Source organism: Centruroides sculpturatus, unplaced genomic scaffold (assembly GCF_000671375.1).
Source record: "Centruroides sculpturatus isolate CEXI.00-Female unplaced genomic scaffold, Cexi_2.0 scaffold75, whole genome shotgun sequence".
Lineage (NCBI taxonomy): Eukaryota > Metazoa > Arthropoda > Arachnida > Scorpiones > Buthidae > Centruroides > Centruroides sculpturatus.
The window spans coordinates 1,188,875-1,209,438 of NW_019384342.1; the positions used below are offsets into that span (position 1 = coordinate 1,188,875).

The 20,564-nt window shown below is 32.1% G+C and overlaps 1 protein-coding gene across 1 annotated transcript in view; it reads right to left on the bottom strand.

Moving 5' to 3' along the window:
* LOC111634664 (dynein heavy chain 2, axonemal-like) overlaps window positions 1-17,184 on the bottom strand; it is a 33,359-nt gene extending 16,175 nt beyond the window's left edge. The window contains exons 1-3 of the mRNA XM_023379500.1: window positions 17,015-17,184; window positions 9,118-9,294; window positions 5,674-5,748 (exon numbers count right to left, since the gene is read on the bottom strand). Of these exons, the coding sequence (XP_023235268.1) occupies window positions 5,674-5,748; window positions 9,118-9,249 (207 nt within the window). The 5' untranslated portion in view covers window positions 9,250-9,294; window positions 17,015-17,184. The remainder of the gene's footprint in view (window positions 1-5,673; window positions 5,749-9,117; window positions 9,295-17,014) is intronic.
* Window positions 17,185-20,564: the final 3,380 nt, after the last annotated feature.

Genomic DNA, 20,564 nt, shown 5'->3' on the forward strand with positions numbered 1-20,564 from the left:
GTCGATGTTAAGCCTAACAAAGACTATTGTATCGTTAAAAATTATTTTTTTATTTTGTACAAACAAAATAAATATATTGAAAAATATAAAAATAATAAAAAATTATACTTCTGATGTTAATTTAGTATCAAAAACGTAAAATATTTGAGTAGCCCAAGACATAGCCAAAGATTACAGCGCCACAGCACTGGCGAAAATTTAAATTTGCCGACTGGAATTCTTTCAGATGATTGATGTTTCGGATGATTGACTTTCGGAAAATCGACGCTCTACTGTATTACATATCAAATATCACATACATTTCAAATATCACATACATTCAAATATATTTCAAATATTACATCAGTAGTTTATAGGATGGATTTGTCTTTGATGATGTAAGATTGCACCCATTGTTCATGTTTTTTCCCTGGTCATCATGAAATTTGAGGGCATTATTATAATACTATTCCTTTATAAGTATTAATATTCATATGGTATAATATTACTGTATATTAATTTCAACTTTCACTTTCTTATTTTTCAAATTATTTAAAATAAATTTTGTTTAATAAGTCAAAATACAAAACTTCTTGCTTTAGGAAATCAGAAATATTTATTATGAAATGTTTTCAAACTCACTTTGGGTTATCTTCAGCATATAAATCAAATGTGGAAAGTTAGTAAAATAATAAGGAAGCATGGCTTCTTCATCTAGTATTACAGAAATCTTATACTTCAGAAAATGAAAATGCTTTGTATAATTACAGGTAACCCCCATATAACACAGCACTTCTATAGCACGGATTCACTCTAACACGGTTCGAGAATTGGTACCATCCGCTGTATAACACGGTACTTTTATAGCACAGATTCACTCTGACACGGTTTGAGAAATGGGTAAAACCCTCGTACAACATGAAATGTAATAAATTTTTACATACTTAAGTACTAATAGTTCACGAAAATAATTTTCGTGAACTATTAGTACTTCAGTGTGTAAATTTTCTTTTCTCGTCTCCATACACATGGTCCTTCGCGAAAATTGTTTCAATTTTGCCATATCTCGACACTTCTGCTTCTGATGTTGCCAGATGTTTTTCCCTTATTCCATTAGTGCTTAGCACCATATAAGGAAATTTATAAAGATCTTTTAACTAGAAGCAAGCAATCTAAAATTACATACACTTTTTGCAAAAGGTAAAGCATGAATCTGAAAATAATGCAGAAAAATGCTGGGAGGATAAGGATAACTTGCCAAAAATAAAATGCTCTTGGTTAATAGTGCTTTTAGTGATGACAAATAAAACATTGTTTAATTTATATTAACATGTATCACTTAAGAAAATTTTAAGAAAGATATTTATCTTAATTATGAAAATATAGTAGCATGTTTTTTAAATTTTGGAACTTAACCCTCCTTTTCGTACTAGTTCTTTGATTCGCATAACACAGCAATTTTTTGGAACGTAACTACTGTGTCATACGGGGGGTTACCTGTATTTGAAAACTATATAATAGTATTTATCAATTTAAAACCATGTCGTGTTCTATTTCTATTGTTTATCCAACACAACGATCACTTGGCTTTCTTTCACCTTTATTCTAGTTGATATGCGCTTACATCTTGTGTTTCGGGCTAAATACTCCCCTCTAGCCCTCTTTTAGCCCGAAACGTGAGATGTAAGCGCGTATCAACTAGAATAAAGGTGAAAGAAAACCAAGTGATCATTAAGTTGCACTACATTGTATTGGATAAACAATATATATAATAGTAATTTCTTTGGATGCTATAAATACATTATAAATAAACACTATCATTCCTACTAGATTTATGCAATTACATAAATCTTTTCCCATTTATTAAGATATCAGAAGCTGCTTTGTTCCTGACTAATCTAATCTAACAATAAACCAAGCATATTTTATATCTTATTTTTTCAACTCAAAATTTTACCTATAAAAATTATCTCACTGAAAATAAATGTTCCTATTGGATTTCTCATCAGAAATGAGCCAGCAAAATTTGTATTCACTTGGATAGAACATCATGTTATTAATAAATACAGAAAGCATGTAAACTTTTAAGTCAGATATGCTATTAAATCTGAAAGGATAATGTTTATATTAAGTTTTTCTTAGATAAAATTAAATATTTAAATACTATAGCCATCAATTATTTAGATATTATTAAATCAAAAAACTGACAGATATCACACCGAAATTTTTCACAAATTTACAAGTAAACACTATGAAAAATCATTTGTTACAATGTCATGTCTCCTAAGCTTGCAGCTTTTTAATATTCAAAAACATTAATAAAAAGAGCCATTATTCATTCTAAGTAATAGAAGGAAATATTGAATTAGATGAGTTAATATATAGCATATACTATATTAAATTCCCTAGAATTGAACTATGACTTTTCTATAAAAAGTCATTATCATCTTAATTTGGCTGCTATTTGAAAAAAATTGTAAACCTATAAATTCCCACTGTTGTCCATCTGTCTGTCTATCCTTAATCTTGAGAATAGAGTTAGACAGATGAAACCCAAGACCAGATATGAAAAGATTGGGGCAGGAGACCCCAATTAATTATATAAGAACTTCCAATACAAACTAAAAGTCATTGTTATTTCAATTCAAAAATTTTCCCCTGAAAGGTATTAGATAGATGACTGGCATGACTTTATTGTTAAAAGAAAAGTATGATGTACAGGGGCAAGACACTACAGTACTAATTAATTACAGTAGAGCATCAATTATTTGAATGCTGATCAACCGAAATGTCTGTTAACTGAAAGCATTCCAGTCAGACTGTGTCTTGATGAATCGAATGTTTTTGATACTAGATTAACTTCTAAAGTATAATATATTTTTTGTTTTTATATTTTTCAATATATTTCAGACAAAAAACTAGCACAAATAAACTGGAACTATATACTAAACACAACAATTAACACCTAAATGCTAATTCCAGCACTGAATGAACAAAAAATTTTAATGCTCGAACGTTTTCGGCCGTCTTTTAGAGGCCCTCCTCAAGAATGTATGAAACACACAAAAAAACAGTTCTATCATTTTTCATTCTATCAGTGTTATATAGGAATGTTCCCAATTCTTGAACTGTGTTAAAACGTTTGGGCATTAACATTTTTTGTTCATTCAGTGATGGAATTAGCATTTAGGTGTTAATTGTTGTGTTTTCAATATATTTATTTTGTTTGTACAAAATAAAGAAATAATTTTTAATGATACAATAGCCATGATTATTACTATAAAAATTTTCATTAGGCTTATCATCAACGAAAATTCAATGCTTTGCATTGAATTTTGAAATTCAATTGAAATTCAATGCAAATCATTAAATTTTCATTGATGTTAAAGCAACATGCAATGGAGAAAAATTTAAACATGGGATATATTAATATACAAGTAACCCCCGTATAACACAGGAGTTATGTTCCAAAAAATTGCCATGTTATGCATATCCGTGTTATACGAAACAAAGAACTAGTGCAAAAAGAGGGGTTAGGTTCCAAAAATTAAAAAACATGCTGTTAAATCCTTATTTATATCAGAGTTATTATTCATTTTTTCATAGGTAAAATACTTATTTATTATTTAAGTAAATATTTTACCAGAGGATTATTCATTCTATATGATGATCTCAGCATGAGCATCATCAACTGATAACAGTTTTTGGGTGCGTTCGTTAATAGCGGTCACTCTGCAATGGGAGTGTGCTGCTGTTTGTACGCATTTAGGAATGACAATGAAAGAAAGATGGTGGTGCCGGCACTATCGATAGTATCATGAAGGAGGAATCTATAATTTTAAAATGCGCTTTTAGAGGCAAAAGAAGGGTCCCAATTGTAAAATTTAACCATTAAATGGATAATTGTTGAAAGAGCATTCAAAGTAGCCACAAAAACAATTAGAATGCTCACGCAGAGTTATGCGAAGGTATAAAAGAACACACCCTTTATTACATTTCATGTTGTACGACTGTTTTACCCAATTCCCAAACCATGTTAGAGTGAACCTATGCTATAAAAGCACCATGTTATACAGGGATGTCGCAAATTTTCAGACCGTGTTATATGGGGATGTTCCCAATTCTCAAACCATGTTAGAGTGAATCCGTGCTATAGAAGTGCCATGTTATACGGGGTTACCTGTACTATTGTGAGGACCCGAACAGGGGTCGACTGAGAGGTCTGAATGAGGGGTGTCGATTTAAAATAAAGTGCTCCTTTTCAGACGCGAATGGAAAGGATTAAGTGTCTCGATTGAAAAATGCAATTGTTTTTTTTTTTTTTTTGTAAATTTCTTAAACAATGGAAAGGAATAAATTCGAGGAAAACTTGACGAGAGAGAGGAATCATATTCAGTTGCAACGTTGACCTCTCCCGCGCCCTCCATTAGGTTTCGAATGTTCACCAGGTGACAAGGAGAGACCAATGGAAAGGCGACTGAGGTTAAGAAATCTATAAAACCATGCGATTCAAGTTACAAAGGTTCTTGGTTCATAGTCTTATCCTCCTGGACATGTGTGTCCCCGCGGAATCTTGGAAAGAACATTTTGGATATAGTGGAAGCAATCTCATCTATAGCGTCACTGGATGACCTCCAGGCTTGTAAATTCATCTGAGAAAAACCACCTGAAGCAGTGCCATTCTCCCCAGGGCAGACGATTATTTCACTGTCTTCACCGAACTGTAGGAAATGGAAACATGAACTTTTCAAACTCTACTTGAACTTTATCCTCGCGCTTCGTGGTGTGAATATCCGTCAATCAAGAAAATATTGTAAGAAATTATAATTTTATTAAACGGTTTTATATATGGTAAACCTGTCTTGGTGAGTCATTCTGAACTCACATGACAGTATTGACCACTCGGCTGTCGAAAACTCCTCACCCCAATCGGCTAACCCACACTATTATTGGAATATACTAATATACTATTTTAATAATGTATTTTTTTGTACATAATTGGTTAGCTGAAAAATCGATTTTCTGAACAACCCCAGTCCCCAATTGATTCGGATAATCGATGCTCTACTGTATTTAAATGTTTCTTTCTAACAAAATATAGTTTCTGATAACTCTGTCCATATCAAATGTTATCCTATTATGGGTAAATATTTATGAGCAATTTTTAAATATTTTCTTAAAAAAATTTCCATTAATCAAGGAAATGTTATGTTTGGATAAGGATAAGATTAAAAATACTTATACTGTAAAACTGACATTCATTTAGTTAAAATAACTAAAAATTATAGGTCCTAATAGCTTGTATTTTTATTCCACTTTTAGAACTTTGAATAGAATGCAAATGCTGTCTGAGATATCATACTATTATTTAAAAATAATTTTTATATTTCATTCATTTTCATATTTATATTAAAAAAACTGATCATTTTAATTATCAACATCAACAATATAACATCAAAACAAAAATTATAAAATGAAATTTGTAATAAACTAAATGATATAAAACTATAAAGTTTCAGTAAATTAATGGTAAATATTGAAAATGAAAGTTAAAAATAATTTTCAGTGATGAATTTTAGACTTAACACTCAAAACTAAGGATATTTGAAATTATAATTAAAATATAAAACAGGATTTTTATAACAACTAATAATGAATTATGCAAATTTTTAAAGTAAAAAAGTAATCACTCACATCTGGAAATTCTGTAATGTGTCCTTCTTCTCTTGTTGATACAATAAAGTCCCAAGATAAGGCATCAAATGCTATCTAATAAGTAAATGTACTAATTAATAATTAATTAATTAATAATTTTAAATTGTATAAATACAGTAATACCTCAACTTACGCTACCCTGACTTACATGAACCCGGAGTTACACAATTTTCAAATCTCGTTGATTTGTCTTTTGTTTGAGCGCCACGCAACTCTTGATTACTCACTCCCCCCATACTATTGTTCAGCTTACATGTTCAGACGTGTCGTGTGGAATCGACACATAGCTACAATTTATTTTGTGTTATTTATTTCTGTTTGTTATATCTACGGAGACTTGAGAGAATTTATGTGGTGATTTTTTGTAACCATGAACGAATCAAAAGACGACATAAGATTAATGAGAACATTTATTAGCTTATATACATCCAACTTGGATTTTACACAAATTGCAAAATTATACCCCGACTTATGCGAATTTGACTTACGCGGTTATTGCTCAGTCCCACCTATTGCATAAGTTCGAGGTATCACTGTACACTCATATTCAAAAAATAAGTATAACCATTAATTTGGCCTGTATGTCAAAAACTAGTGGTTATAACAGTGTGAAACTTAACATATAAGCAGAATGCTTGTATGTTAAGTTTCACGCTGTTATAATCAGAATACTTTATGAAACAAAACAATTATAAAACAAAAATTTCATCTAAATTACATCAAACCAAAAACAAGAAAAAGTACTAAGCATTGTTATAAGTCTTTTTGCACAGAACATGATTAATATGACGTGTAGCTGCCTTCTGCACACACATGTGCTACATGGCAATTACTTATACTGATTATAATGTTGTTTATCAGCTTCATCATAAGCAAAATCGATCCTTGAACAAGAGTATCTTCATGCTTCTGGAGTATTTTTGGAGGAGACTGATGGCTGCTCTAAGGAGACAAGTTATACCCCTTCTCAATGTGGGTTGAAAGCCATGAAATGAAATGAAAACAGAAGACACAGACATTTGAAAAGGAATATATATATATATATATACCATTCAATTTTTTCAGTTATACAATTTGTGAATCAAACAGACTTCAGATGGTGCTGCAAAATGAAACAATATCATTGTATGTTTTGTGGCTATTATTTTTGTCTTTTTTTTTTTTTGAGTTTATTATTTCATTTGTGTTGTATTGTTTCCCAATATTATACATGTCCCCTTCCATTTCCTTCCTCCGTACCACCAGTTCTCAGCTGACAGGGTATAAGATATGGGGATTGGCCAAAGGGTTGGTCATATGGGACAGTGTAGTTTCTTCTGGCAGGGGGATATAAATACAGTGTGCATCTATGTGAGAGGAACTATTTCAGTTTTTGGAGTTTTTTTGGCTATTGAATGACACGGTGGATAGCAAGAGCTCATCAGGGGCAATGGAGGTCAGCATAAAACAAGGAAGTTCAAGTGACATTCAACCTGAAAGGAAGGGGTCAGGAAGGGCAATCATACTAGAAAATGGGAAATAACAACACCATTTAAGAATCTGTCTGCATTCAAGTGAAATACGAATGAAGGGAGAAAAAAGGAGCGACAAAAAGGAATGGACTAATCGGAGGGTCATCAAAACCTATAATTTTTTTGTTCGTATATTTTTTATTTTTCATCTTGCTTTTGTTTCTTTGCACTATTATTTTGTATTCTTGTCGGGTATTGAAGGAACCTCGCGCAGTGGAGGAAAGATAGGAGAAGGTGTAAAAGAAAATGAAACTTGTAACGGAAGCAGAATTTGTGTTATATATGTATAGACTGTAATAAGTGTGTTTAGTGTCACAAATAAACTTTTCTTATTTCACCACATGTCTTTATGCCAACTAATCATTCATCCATGATTTGTTTTTTTGTTTTGACCAACCCCACAGCCATCTTGTGCTACAGAAGTTACTACATCATCATAGTCATGGTAATCTCTTAGTTTGTTAGCACAGGCAATACAGTACAGCCTATAAAAACTGTCAATTATTAATCTATCTGATATTGGCATAAATTGGAAAGGGTCAAGACCATTAAAGAAGAAGCAGTTTTGAACACAGGTTATACAGGTATACCTCGCCTTACATCGGTAATTGGTTCCAGGAAAACGACGTAAGTCGAATTTACTTGTCTCCGAATCTACTTGTCACTAGGCTAAACCATAAATTACCATTCCCGGTTCTGTATTTTATTTATTAATGCATTTTTAATAATATATGGTTAATAAGGATCTATTTTAAGCTTACAAACAAATTTTAGTTTTTAATATAGTACAGAAAAAAGTAATCTAAATTTATGAATGCATGTACTGTAAATACAGTACATACTTGTAAATGTATATATTTTAATATGATTTTATGTGCTTTAAATGCTTTTCTAGTGATATTACGACTTCAATATTTGTGGTGGACAGACGTAAAGTTGAATAAAATGACTTAAACTTGGCTTTTATTTTTCCATGTACTTTTTTGACAAACGACGTATAATCGGGAACGACGTAACTCAAAATGACGCAAGTCGAGGTATACCTGTATTGTCATAAGGTATAAAGGATAAAATAATTTAGATTTTGTGGTTATGCACATCACCAGTAACAGCAGTCAAGTATGTTTAGAAAAGAAATATTTGTGGAAAGTTTGCAGTTAGTCTTCAAATCCGTATTATTTTTAAATATATAGTATATGGGGAGGGGAGGAGAGTGAGAATCTATATTTTGTAGAAAGATTTCCACACCATGGAAGGAGTCAACATTACGAAAGATAATGGCAGTGTGGCAGTGTTACTATGGGTGGCCTGGTATATATTTCCACTTGCTCCAGATGCTTATGGAAAGATTGATTAGATGCATTATGTAATAGGCATGCCTCATGGAATTCAACCTGGATGTCTGAGTCAGAGGTGTAGATAGCCAAAGCAGTGTTGTCCAAAACCTTTGTTGATAGACGTATGATGCTCTTTGAGGCGGGTATTTAAAAGATGAGTCACAGCACCTATGTATTTTAAGTGCCAGTTGGACCTATGATCGATTATGGGGATACTGTAGACGCCCAGTAGGTGGTGCCTGTCAGGATAATCTTTAGTGTTGCAGAGGAGGGAGAAAATTGAAGGACTTCTAAAAATGCTAATTGAAAGATATTTCTTCTGGAAATTTCTTTGTATAAGGTGGCAAGATTCTTGTTGTAAGTGACAGTTCTGTACATTGTATCATGGGAGTGATTTAATTGCAGGGTGGAAGTGGTATTGGAAAGTTGACAAATAAGGATATGTATAATGTATATTAAGAATACAATTAATTATTTTAAACAAAACAAAAAGTTGTCATCTAGTTTATACATTATTAAATTAAGAAAAAAATAATTACTAAAAATGTCTAGTAAAATGTAAAAAATAAAATTACCTTATTTATTTTAGAATATTCTTGAAGAACAGCTGTTAAAAATCCTTTAGGTTTAGTAAAAGCTGATAACCAAAACTTTATTGGAGGATGAGCCATCATTACCCATTTGTCAAAATGGCTTATCCTTTTCATTAAATCTTCAACCCATGAGCCTAATTTCTTCGAAGATGGATAAGTCTAATCATAAAAATTAATTAATGATAATAGTAATAATATAATAACTTTATCATTTCATAATAATATACATTTTAAAATAATATGCAGGTAATATACTTAAATTATTTTCTCTGAACAAAAAACTAAATAATATAAAACTATTTTGCTAGTATTTTTGGATTTCTTTAGGGAATAAGAACATAACATAAACAAAATTCTACATAAAAGTCAGAAATTAAAAAAAAATAAACATTCTGGGATATTTTAAATTCAAAAGCAAACAAAACATCCAACTGCAGTGTATCTTTTATAAAGATAACATTGTGTTGAGAAAATAAAAACTTACAAAGTTGAGTTAACATCAAATCCGATATACATGATATTCATAGGATAATCAAATATTACAATGCTTTAGGTTCCTGTTACACTCATTTTGTCTTTTTGGGCCAATTACATATTAGTTTAATTCGCAAATTTTCTTAGATGACAATCTTATCATCTGTAGACAATTGAAAATACAAGGGAGAGGGTAGTATGTGAGAAGTGCAATTATGCAACATTTTTTCATGTTGCATAATTGCTATCTTTTCCTGGTCATCTTGTCAATTGGAGTAGAGTCTGTTGACTTTCTTTGTACAGTCCGGTCATTGCTGGTCACCTTTGTGTTCTTCCTGTAATGACCACCATGCAATGGAACATTCTAGAAGCTTATAAACAAAGGCTCCATAACTGACAATTTAATTTTATATACAGAAATGACGAGCGATTGTCACAACATAATCAAAAATTTTTCTCTAAACTAAACCATATACTGACAAGCCAAAACATTAAAACCAACTATCTAATATGTTGTGGGTCTTCCTCTTGCCAATAAAAGAGCCTTTATTGATGAGGCATAGATGCAATGAGATGCTGGTAAGTAGCACTTGGCATTTTATACCATGTCTGAAACAGTAGATACTGCAGTTCCCATAAATTATGGAGTTCAGGTGATGCAATTTGTAACTGTTTATCCAAGGCATCTCGTAAGTGTTCAATGGAATTCATGTCTGGAGAATTGAAAGACCATTTCATTAAAGTGAATTCCCCCATCATGTTATTGGAACCATTCCTGAACATTCTTTGCCATATGCATGGTATGTTGTCTTGTTGAAAGATGCCATCACTGACAGGAAACACAGCTACCATAAACTGGTGTATTTTATCTGCAACAATTTGCAGGTAAGTGTCAGTTTTCAAACTTTCTACTACAGGTATGAGGGGTCCTAGTGCACCTCAAGAAAATATTCTCCAGACCATCAAATTCCCACCACCAGCCCGGATATATCTCATGTTGCATCCAGCTGCAAAAGCTTCCTTGGGCAAGAGGCACACTCAAGCTCTCCTGTCTATTTGGTGCAATAAAAATCATGATTCATCAGTCCATGAAGAGGGGGGTCCTCTTCCAATCATCAATGGTCCAATGTCTATAATTGCATGCCTACTTCAGGCATTTTTGATGAAGAATAATGGTAAGCATAAGCACACAAAATAGGCCAGTGGTTACTGATATCCATATCAATAGTTTATAATGTGTAGATCCATATCTATTGTGTGTACAGATACATTGGTCCTATCAACAAGTTGAAATTATGGGTAATATCCTTCATAGTATCTCTCCTGTCTCTATGGACAAAATGAGCAGGCTTCTTGCTGACCTCTGGCATCAATGAGGCATGGCTGTCCAATGCCTTGCTGACAGCTTGAGGTTTACCTGTTTTACATCATTTTTTGTACATACTAACTACTGTATGATGAACAGCCTGCCAGCACCACTGTTTTTGAAATGCTCTTACCTGGTCATCATGCCATAATAATCTGCCCTTTGTTGAACTCTGATAAATCTGTTCTTTTCCACATGTTATGGCAAAATGAAGTATTGATTGCAAAAGCACTGACCCAGGTTTTACTCATCCTCTTCTTGACCTTGACACATGCCAAACTTTTTCTGTGGATGCATGAATTTACATATTGCACAGGTGGTTTTAATGTTTTGGCTTGTCAGTTTATTTTACAAATTGTTGTTAAGTCACTGTTTATTATAGTGAGGTTGTACAATAAAAAACACAAACAAGTAAAAAACAATAACAAACAAGTGCTGAAGTAATATAAAAACCTTTATGGCAACTTAACTATCAGAAACAATATACATACATGAGAACCTCGTTAACACGGACGTCAAGAGTATATGCTAGAAGATGTTCAATGTTAAGTCAAGAAACTTTAAATGTAATAGTACTTTTAATCATAAATATATTTTAAACTATAATGTTATTTTAACAGTAAAACAATTTTAACTGTAAATAAGTAATTTTAAACAGAATGTATGTGTGTCAACACCACCTATACGAAATTCTGGAAGTCATGCTGACAGATGAGGGGCTTATGCCTGAAATGTGTATCAGCCTATAGGATATTCTGAATAATGATGATGTAGAAATGCCCTGTGTCTATCTAGGCACCTAGTCATGACGATAAAAACACAAAATATACATACTTTTATTAAGAGGACTTTTATGTAATATAATGCAAACACCAAATAATAACTAGCAACTCTGTTTGAAACAGTGGGGAACTTACCCAGTGAGAGAAAAAGCCCCTACCAGATCATCTCCAATAAATATCAATCTTTATGCCATTATCAGTTTGGATTCATCTATAAACCAAACTATATCCTATAAACGAAAGGTAACTCTACCTATATGTCAATCAAGGTAAGAAGGAAAGGATATCAAAAAGCATGTATCAAACAACTCAAAGTAGCATTCTATCAAAAACCATATATCAAATTTTGATAGAATGCTACTTCCTTTGTCATGTCCCTCTGTAGAGCCAAATGTCCAACAGTACTTGATCTAGAAATAAGTTGATCAGTACACTCAAGCCTATAGTAGTCTTCTTGCCTCAGTCTGAATGGACAAGTATAAAGAGTGAAGACTCAATAGGACCTCAAGAGAATTACATGGAGTCATTGATATGGCCCTAATAATAGCAAGGCATGCAGTATGCTACAAACTTTACAACTTTGACAATCCTTGAAAATCATCCTAGAACACCAAAATTAAAGCAGCAAAAGTTTATTTTAGATTGAACCACACAGTAAAAATTCAAAAGAGTGGTGATAGACCCAATTTTCCCAAAATATGTCTACATACCAGAAGATACACTGGTCTTATCTAACACCTTCTCAAGGTTTATAACAGAATAGAGTCAAGTAATAACTCAAAGTACTTGATCAAAGAGGAAAGAGAATCAGAGAAGGGATTCAAAACTCATGAGTAAAAGGAATAATAACAGTTTTGTCAAGACTTCAATGCTTAAGCTGTCACACCTGCACCAAGTCGGTACACAAGTCAGTCCTATTTGAAGAAGGACTGATAGAGTACTAAGAAATTCTCTGTGCAAAGCAAGAAAATATTCTCTTTATAACCCTGGGTATACAACTCAGAACTGTTAAGGTCCCTCAGCAGATAATCTGCAATAAGTGCGAAATAACATCATCACCTTGAGGGAAGCTTTGCATAACATACACTCTCAAGTAAAATCACTGTATTATGATGGCATAACAAGGAGTCAAAATGACCAAACAGGAGCAGGACAGATCCATATTAAAATGTAGCATTTTTGATAGCCTCAGAAGATATCCTATTGAAAGCTTGAATTTGGAAAGTACAGTCGACCCCCCTATAATGCAATAGATACGTTCCACTTTATAAGAATTTCACATTGTAGGAATCCTTAAATACATGAGCCAATCACAGCCAGGCACGTGTGCAGTTTACAGACTATAGCTGTTTGAAAGGTTTTCTTCCATAAAATTAATAGATTCTAGACTAATTTGACTGAACATTTTCAAAACATGTATAATTTTTGGGAATAATCTGTATAAACTATGCTATAAACAAAAAATTGTAGGATTATTTACCAAGTGTGCACCGTTTGACGACGCCATTGCTTAAGCTTGTTTTCGTTGTGGAGCAGTGCACCAAACGGCGGGCGCATTTTCTGACAAGTTATTTTTCTGCAAAAAATTCGTTGAACTTTGGAGATATCATTAATAGAAATAATTTTTATGGCTGTTGAATAAGAAATGTTTTTTTCACAAGAAATGTATAAAATTACAGTACTGTATTAGACTTACAGTACCTAATTTATATACTGTAAACTCAACTTATCCACCTAATTTACTCAAACTCAACTTACCCACCTAATTTACTCAAACTCAACTTACCTACCTAATTTATATACTGTAAACTAAACTTACCCACCTAAACTCTCCGTAGCATGTAAGTAGTTCAGCTGCTTGTCCACTATTGGTCCAGATTCGACCAATCCTGTCACGACACGAGTCGGCGATGACGTTTTACCGCATTTTACGAGTCTCTTTTAGCGTCTTTATACAAATGCAGTCACAATTATTTCGCCACGATATACAAATCTGCATTATATGAACCCGCGTTATAGGGGGGGTCGACTGTACCTGAATCTGTTTAATAAGAAAAAAATCCAGTTCTCAGTATGATGCTTCTTACTTTGGCATTTATGGATGTTTCTCTTACTCATTAATTGGACCCAGCCTTAGCACTCAGATGAGAAAATCCCAACAAGACACCAAAACATGGATCACCAAGCCTCCACCACAACAAGATAGAGATAATGAGGGTTGTGAAACTAAATAATAATCAATATATTTTAACAACTATTTTTAACTGTATTTTAACAAAAAATATTAACAATATTATCTCACAGATGCAAAAAGATCTTTCTATATTTCTTAAATTCGCTCCTTCTTTACTCTATGATCTTAGCTTTATCCTTTGTGGTTGCAACTTCCCATCATATATATATATATATACATATATGATGGGAATCTGCAATATATATATATTTTTCGGCTATTCTTCTGCAGTGGGGAAAAAGGGTTGGCAACCTGTCGAATGCACAGGAGGGGTATTTAAGACGACATCGACTAGTTATGAGGCTTTTTGTTTTTTCCTCTTCAGGAGGTTGGTAAATTGTACGAAGCATTGGTTAAGTTGAGGACAGTTTTCAGGTGCATGAGGCACAGTACAATCGGAATCAAGATCCATCAACAATTTATGTCTCGGATTTTTTTCATGGATCTCACACAATATTTAGTGCCCTTCAAGTGATGTGTGTTGTTGAATATTTATAAGGAAACATTATCATACATTGTGAAATATTCTTCTCTACTGTGGTTTCTTTGTTCCTGCAACGAATTGGATTATGGCGTATGAACTATCTGTGACTATAGTATTGTAACAGTGAGAACTTTAAGTGTGCATATAATTGTATCTTGTGAACCTATATATATATATGTACAATTACATATATTTTTGTGGTGTATATAAACTTATTGTTAAATTGCCTCTTTGTGCCATTTCCCCACGTGGTAAGTCACCTACACCTACAATTAGTGAGAATATTAAGTCTTATGATTTTCCACAATCCCAAAATATTTTAACATAATTTCTTTTATTCCTTCTAAGCTTAACTTGACTTGCTAAATCCCTCTTATGATATTCCATTCTAGTTCTAAACACTCTTATTGTCACTCTCACATAAGTCTCTCTTTTTCCAGTTAGAATCATACATACGCCTTCTCTATCTAAATGATTTAACTTTAATTTTATTGTTTGTAAATAATCAAAAGATATCATTTCTTTTATAAACTGACTTTATTTCTTTCTGTAATCTATGTCCAAAGCAGGAAACAAAGTGTAAAGATCTTTCTTTTTTTTTTTTTTTTTATGTTCTGTTCTGTCTTCTCTTTCTTGTTTTTAATTTCCATTGCAATTTTTTCAAAGATGAAAATCTTTGAGAAATTGCAATTTCTTTCTCATCTCATAGTTTAAAGTTACTAGTTCTTCATCAAATGCCTCTCAGGTTAATGATAATTGAAAGACTTTATTTACCAGCACTCTAAATATGGAAAGCTTATATGTTGTTGGATCAAACAATTCTTTGAAAGTTATATAAATATTGATGATAATTTTCCTCTATACAGTAATTGTGTTCAAAACTCACTTTCACACTTATAAACCCATAAATCTAAAAAATACATTTTTTTTTTAAAATAAAAATTGAATTTTAACATGGCCAACGGTAATTTAATAATAATATAATAAATATAATATAAATATAACTTTTAACAAAGATGAAACTTTGCTTCAGTCTTTCTTTCTGTTTTTTTTTTTTTTTTCCTAAATTTTCTTCCTTTAACTTAAAATCCAAACTAACATGAGAGAGAAATCATAATGTCCTCAATTCCATGTTTATCTATTCAAGTGATTAAAAGAACATTTATATCTAATCATTTTAATTCTAACTTTTAGTAATACACACTTCCTTACTTTTTGCACATAGAAATAGTACATTATTTGATTATGCAAACAATAAAAAAAAGTTAAATCAGTTGGATAAAACTGGTGTATGTATGATCCCAGTTGGAAAAAAATAGAGTGATTTATGCAGAAGTGATAACAAGAGTACTTAGAACTAGAATATAAGAGCATAAGAGGGATTTGAGGATTGGAAAGATAGCAAGTTATGTTAAGCTTAGATAGAATTTAAAAAATTGTTAAAATATTTTGGGATAAAATTAAGATCAAAGAGTAAAGGAGAGAATTTAAGAAATATAGAAAGATCTTGATGTATCTGTGAGAAAAGCACAGAAGAAAAAATTATTAATAATAAGAACATAGAAAGTTTTTAATGATGGGCTATAGTGATGGTACTGTAAAAAGGTGTCTGCTGTCACTGTCATTATCCATAAAGTTAAAAAAATGAGGCATGCTGCAATAATGTCAAAGAAGCTATTTGAGGCTGCAGTGTGAACTTAAAGTAGTTCAGCAACTTTGTGTATAGAAGTAATTTCTTTTACCTGAGTATAAAAAAACATTTTAAATAGAAGCAGTTGAGGCCCAAAATTAGGCAAAATGTCAGAGGGGTAACAATTCTGATCCATCCAGAATATTTTTATCAGATGATGTGATAAGATATGCAGGTGATAAGCACTTAAAAAGTGTACATAATTGTCAAATGGATTCAAATCTAATAGTTAATTGATTAATTATAAATCCAAAAATGTTTTTTACAAATGTTTTTACAATTTTTATTTTGCCCTTTCTAACTTGGTGCTCTCATGATTTGTGCACCCACAGCAGTTTGCTCCAACTGCTCCACGGTAGCTACTCCTCTGGGAACATCTCTCATCTTCTATTTAATTAACAATTGTAACATGAATGAAGTCAAATCTTTTGGTTAGTTCAAAAATCCTTTGACACCATAATTATGGCTACATCTTGATTGGCTAAGAAGTAGTTACACAACTGGGCTAATGACTGGTCTGGTCAAAATATCATTGTTTTGCTTGAGTAAAGATGTGAAGAAAAAAAAAATATATTATATTGCTTTTTTTCTGTACATCAGAATATGAAATTTGAAACATTGATATTTTCTATTGTCATCATTCTGTTTTGATTATATTTCTTTGCTAAATTATAAAATTTATTTTTGTAATATCTTAATTTTATAATTATTTTATTATCATATTCTCATTAACAACTTACATTGTAATTTATTTATCTTACAAACATGTTTATGTTTTTAATCTCTCAGTATTTATTTTTATTAAAATTAAAATCTATATTACATAATAAATATTCAATTTTTTGCTTACCTTTTTCCATATTTTAGGAACCTTCTTCAGATAAAAATCATCAAAAATTTCTTCTAATTCTTCAGATAACAACTTTTCACCTTTAAGTCCATGTTTCAAATCTTGTAGAATGTATTTGATAATACATAACAATTTATTATAATTTTCAATCTGAAAAAATGAAATTTAATATTATCATAATTTCCTGTCTATAATCCACAAATGTAATGATTTGTCATAAAAAATAAAATAAAGCAAGTTTATCATTATATAATAAGAATGAATTTTCATTTACAAAATGTTTATTGACACATAATTTGTGTCATTTATTGCTTTTTTGGTATATCAGCAATTTACACTAATATTTATTATTATTAATTATTATACAATTATTTAAGAAATAATGCCATTTGTAAGAACATTTCATTAAAAAAATACAGTGGATTCCGCTTAATTGGGCCAAATCTCAAAGAACGGAAACCAAACTAATAAACTAATACATGATTTAAACATTTAATTGGGACAGTAGAAGAAAATTAATTTAGCAGTTTTTTATATATTTTAGGGATCTTCTGAAAATACTGTATATCAGCAGTACATACACTAATGTCATTTAGGCCTAACGGTTAGCAGAGACAAAGCAATTGTCTTTTGCTCGAGTAATTCAGTCTTTCCAGAGGGGAGTCAGCATAGCAGAACATATCACACCACGATCTTGTCTGAGGCTGACCTGAATTCGAGCTACTGACCCTGCTTAGGATTGGATCATCATTGGTCAATATATTCACAAAATTTAAAACAATGGGATCAGTTAAAAATTCATAAAAATTTTTGTTGTAAATTCTAAAACTTAATAAAATAATTTCTAGATTAAAACCAAGTAAAACTACTTTCTCTTATCCGACTTCGAGTGATTTATTTTAGCAGACAAACAAACAAAAAAAATTTTTTATGATTGGTCAATTTGAGCTGGTAACGAATGCTGCCGAGGAGAGATCATTGAGGAACACAATTGGTTAAATTTGAATTGGTGGCACATACATCTCAAGGAAGAGACCATTGGCAAAAAACATCACACAATGTGGCGGACCTAGAATAAAGCTATAACCAGCAAAACTGCTCATTGGTCAGCTGTCAGCTGTCGACAACTATATAAGCTCTGGTTATTGTGCTGAATAAAATATATCTGTATCTGTAATATATATAAGCCTGATGTAGAAGTGGGAAATTCAAGTTTGGATTTGTCATGCTGACTGTCTCCATCTCTTAAATCTTTGCCAAGATGCCAAGAAATGATTTTACATTTTCAAGTAAAATTATTTTGCTGTTTAAAATTAAAAGCCTGCCATTGGATACAAGACCATCATAGACTTACTGATATAACTGGTGTACCAAAATCTACCATTGTGTATCTCCTACAACAAGAAAATCAAGTGTGTGAGGAGTGGGCATTACAAAAAGAAATTCCAGGAACATCCAAAAGAAAGCATGATGGAAAAGATCTAGAAGTTGAAGAAGCATTAGATTGACGGTTTTCTATGGTTAGCAGATGAGGTGTAAATATCAGCATCCAGTGTTGAAGGCAAAGCCAGAGGAAACTGCTAAAAAGCTAAGCCACAATGATTTTAAAGCAACTGATGGTTGGTTGTCTCAATGGAAAGCAAGACACAATATCAAATACAGAAAAGCACATGGCACAAAGGGCAGTGCAGATAACGTAAGTGCTGAACAGTGGCAAAAAACTAAAATCCCTACTTTTTTAGAGAATTTTTGTTCAGATGATATTTACAACGCTGATGAAACCGGCCTCTATTATAGTGCTACGTTAGATGGCTCCCTGTGTTATAAGCCTATTGCATAAGAGAGCAATGGACCGCATTACTGTGTTATGTTGTGCAAATATGACAGATACCAACAAATGAAAACTACTAATTGTAGGAAAAAGTGCTAAGCCTTGATGCTTTAAAGGTATAAGAATAGAGAGTTTACCAGTAGAGTACCATGCCAACAGTAATGAGTGAAATTTTTCGGAAATGGCTTACGAGTTGGGACATAGATTTAAAACGTAAGCAAAGGAAAATTTTGTTGCTTCTCAATAATTGTGCTGCACATCCTGATTTAGATAATCTCAAAAATATAAGGCTGGAATTTCTTCCTTCTAATACAGCATCCTTAGTGCAACCTATGGACATGGGGGTAATGAAAAATTTAAAGATGTTGTATCGAGGAAAATTGATAAATTATATACTGGAATCTATTGAAGAAAACCTAATGACAAGTTCATCAACAGTCAGAGAGATCAGTGCAAAAATTTCCATTTTGCAAGCCATACAGTTTGTCACTGACAGTTGGTGAGCTATAAAAAGCAGCACAATACAAAACTGCTTTGTATTGTGCTGCTTATGCGGTTTAAAACCTTTGAATGTTTCTGAAATTTTGAGCAGTGAGGAAAATGAAGGCATGCTGCAAGTTCTTATCATCAATAATGAAGAATTTTCAACAATAGATGACAATTTACCGTGTTACGATGAAAATAAAAACTTTGAGGATGCAATTGTTATGTCATCAAATTCTTCAAACATCAAAAATTTGACAAAAAAGTGATGATGATAATGACCCACCTGTGCTTGTGACAAATCATGAGGCAAAGAAATTTATATTTGGATTACAGTGTTATTTTATGCAAGAAGGCAACAAAGAAAGCCCCACATCTGCACTGAATATCTGTGCTGATTTTGAAGAACTGCAAAATTTTAGAAGTAAAAAACAGACTACTGTGAGATCAGCCGGGGGTACTACTCCACTGTGATAATTAGTACCACTTAATCGGCGCTAGTTTGTAAAACTAGTTCTCTTGGTTTCGGATCTTGTGATCCAATCCTATGTCAAGATTTTGACCGGGAGGGCTTTTGTAAGAGATCCAAATTGTAGGAGTCGGATCTCTTCGTCAGGATGCTGACACCAGTTAATCACATTTATCTTCCGCGGATTAACACGCAAATAGGGATCTGATTCAGGAAACAATCCAGAGACATGTCTTAAATAGTAAAGTAGTAAAAGTTAATATATCTAAAAATAACAATATTCTACAAAAAAGGGAATTAGATTAACAATCAAATCAAACGATCAAGATGACGAATAAATTACTCAAACGCATCTAGAGAGAAATATTCTTAACCTATACATTTACGAGAGAGAGAGCTCACAATTCCTTAAATAACATACAACCTGTTAAAGGAGCTTTGTCTTCTTCTTATTGGTGAAGGTCCTTCATTGATAACTCAGGATTAACTTGATAGGGGACGACTATGGCGTTGGTCTGCTGGCATATGTGTGGAGTCCTTTCCACTCTCCGATCTACGGATGAACTCTTAAGGGCGTTGGCCTTAGAGAGCAATTGAGTGGAGTCTTCCGAACGCTAAATTTGGAGCTGATTGCCACTTATCATTTATCTTAACACAATTCTCGAGATTAGTCGAACTTGCTGAGGTAACCCTTCACAATAACAATGTAATTAATGAAACATTATCTGGATTAGTAACAAAGGAAGATTTATTAAGATTTACAGAAA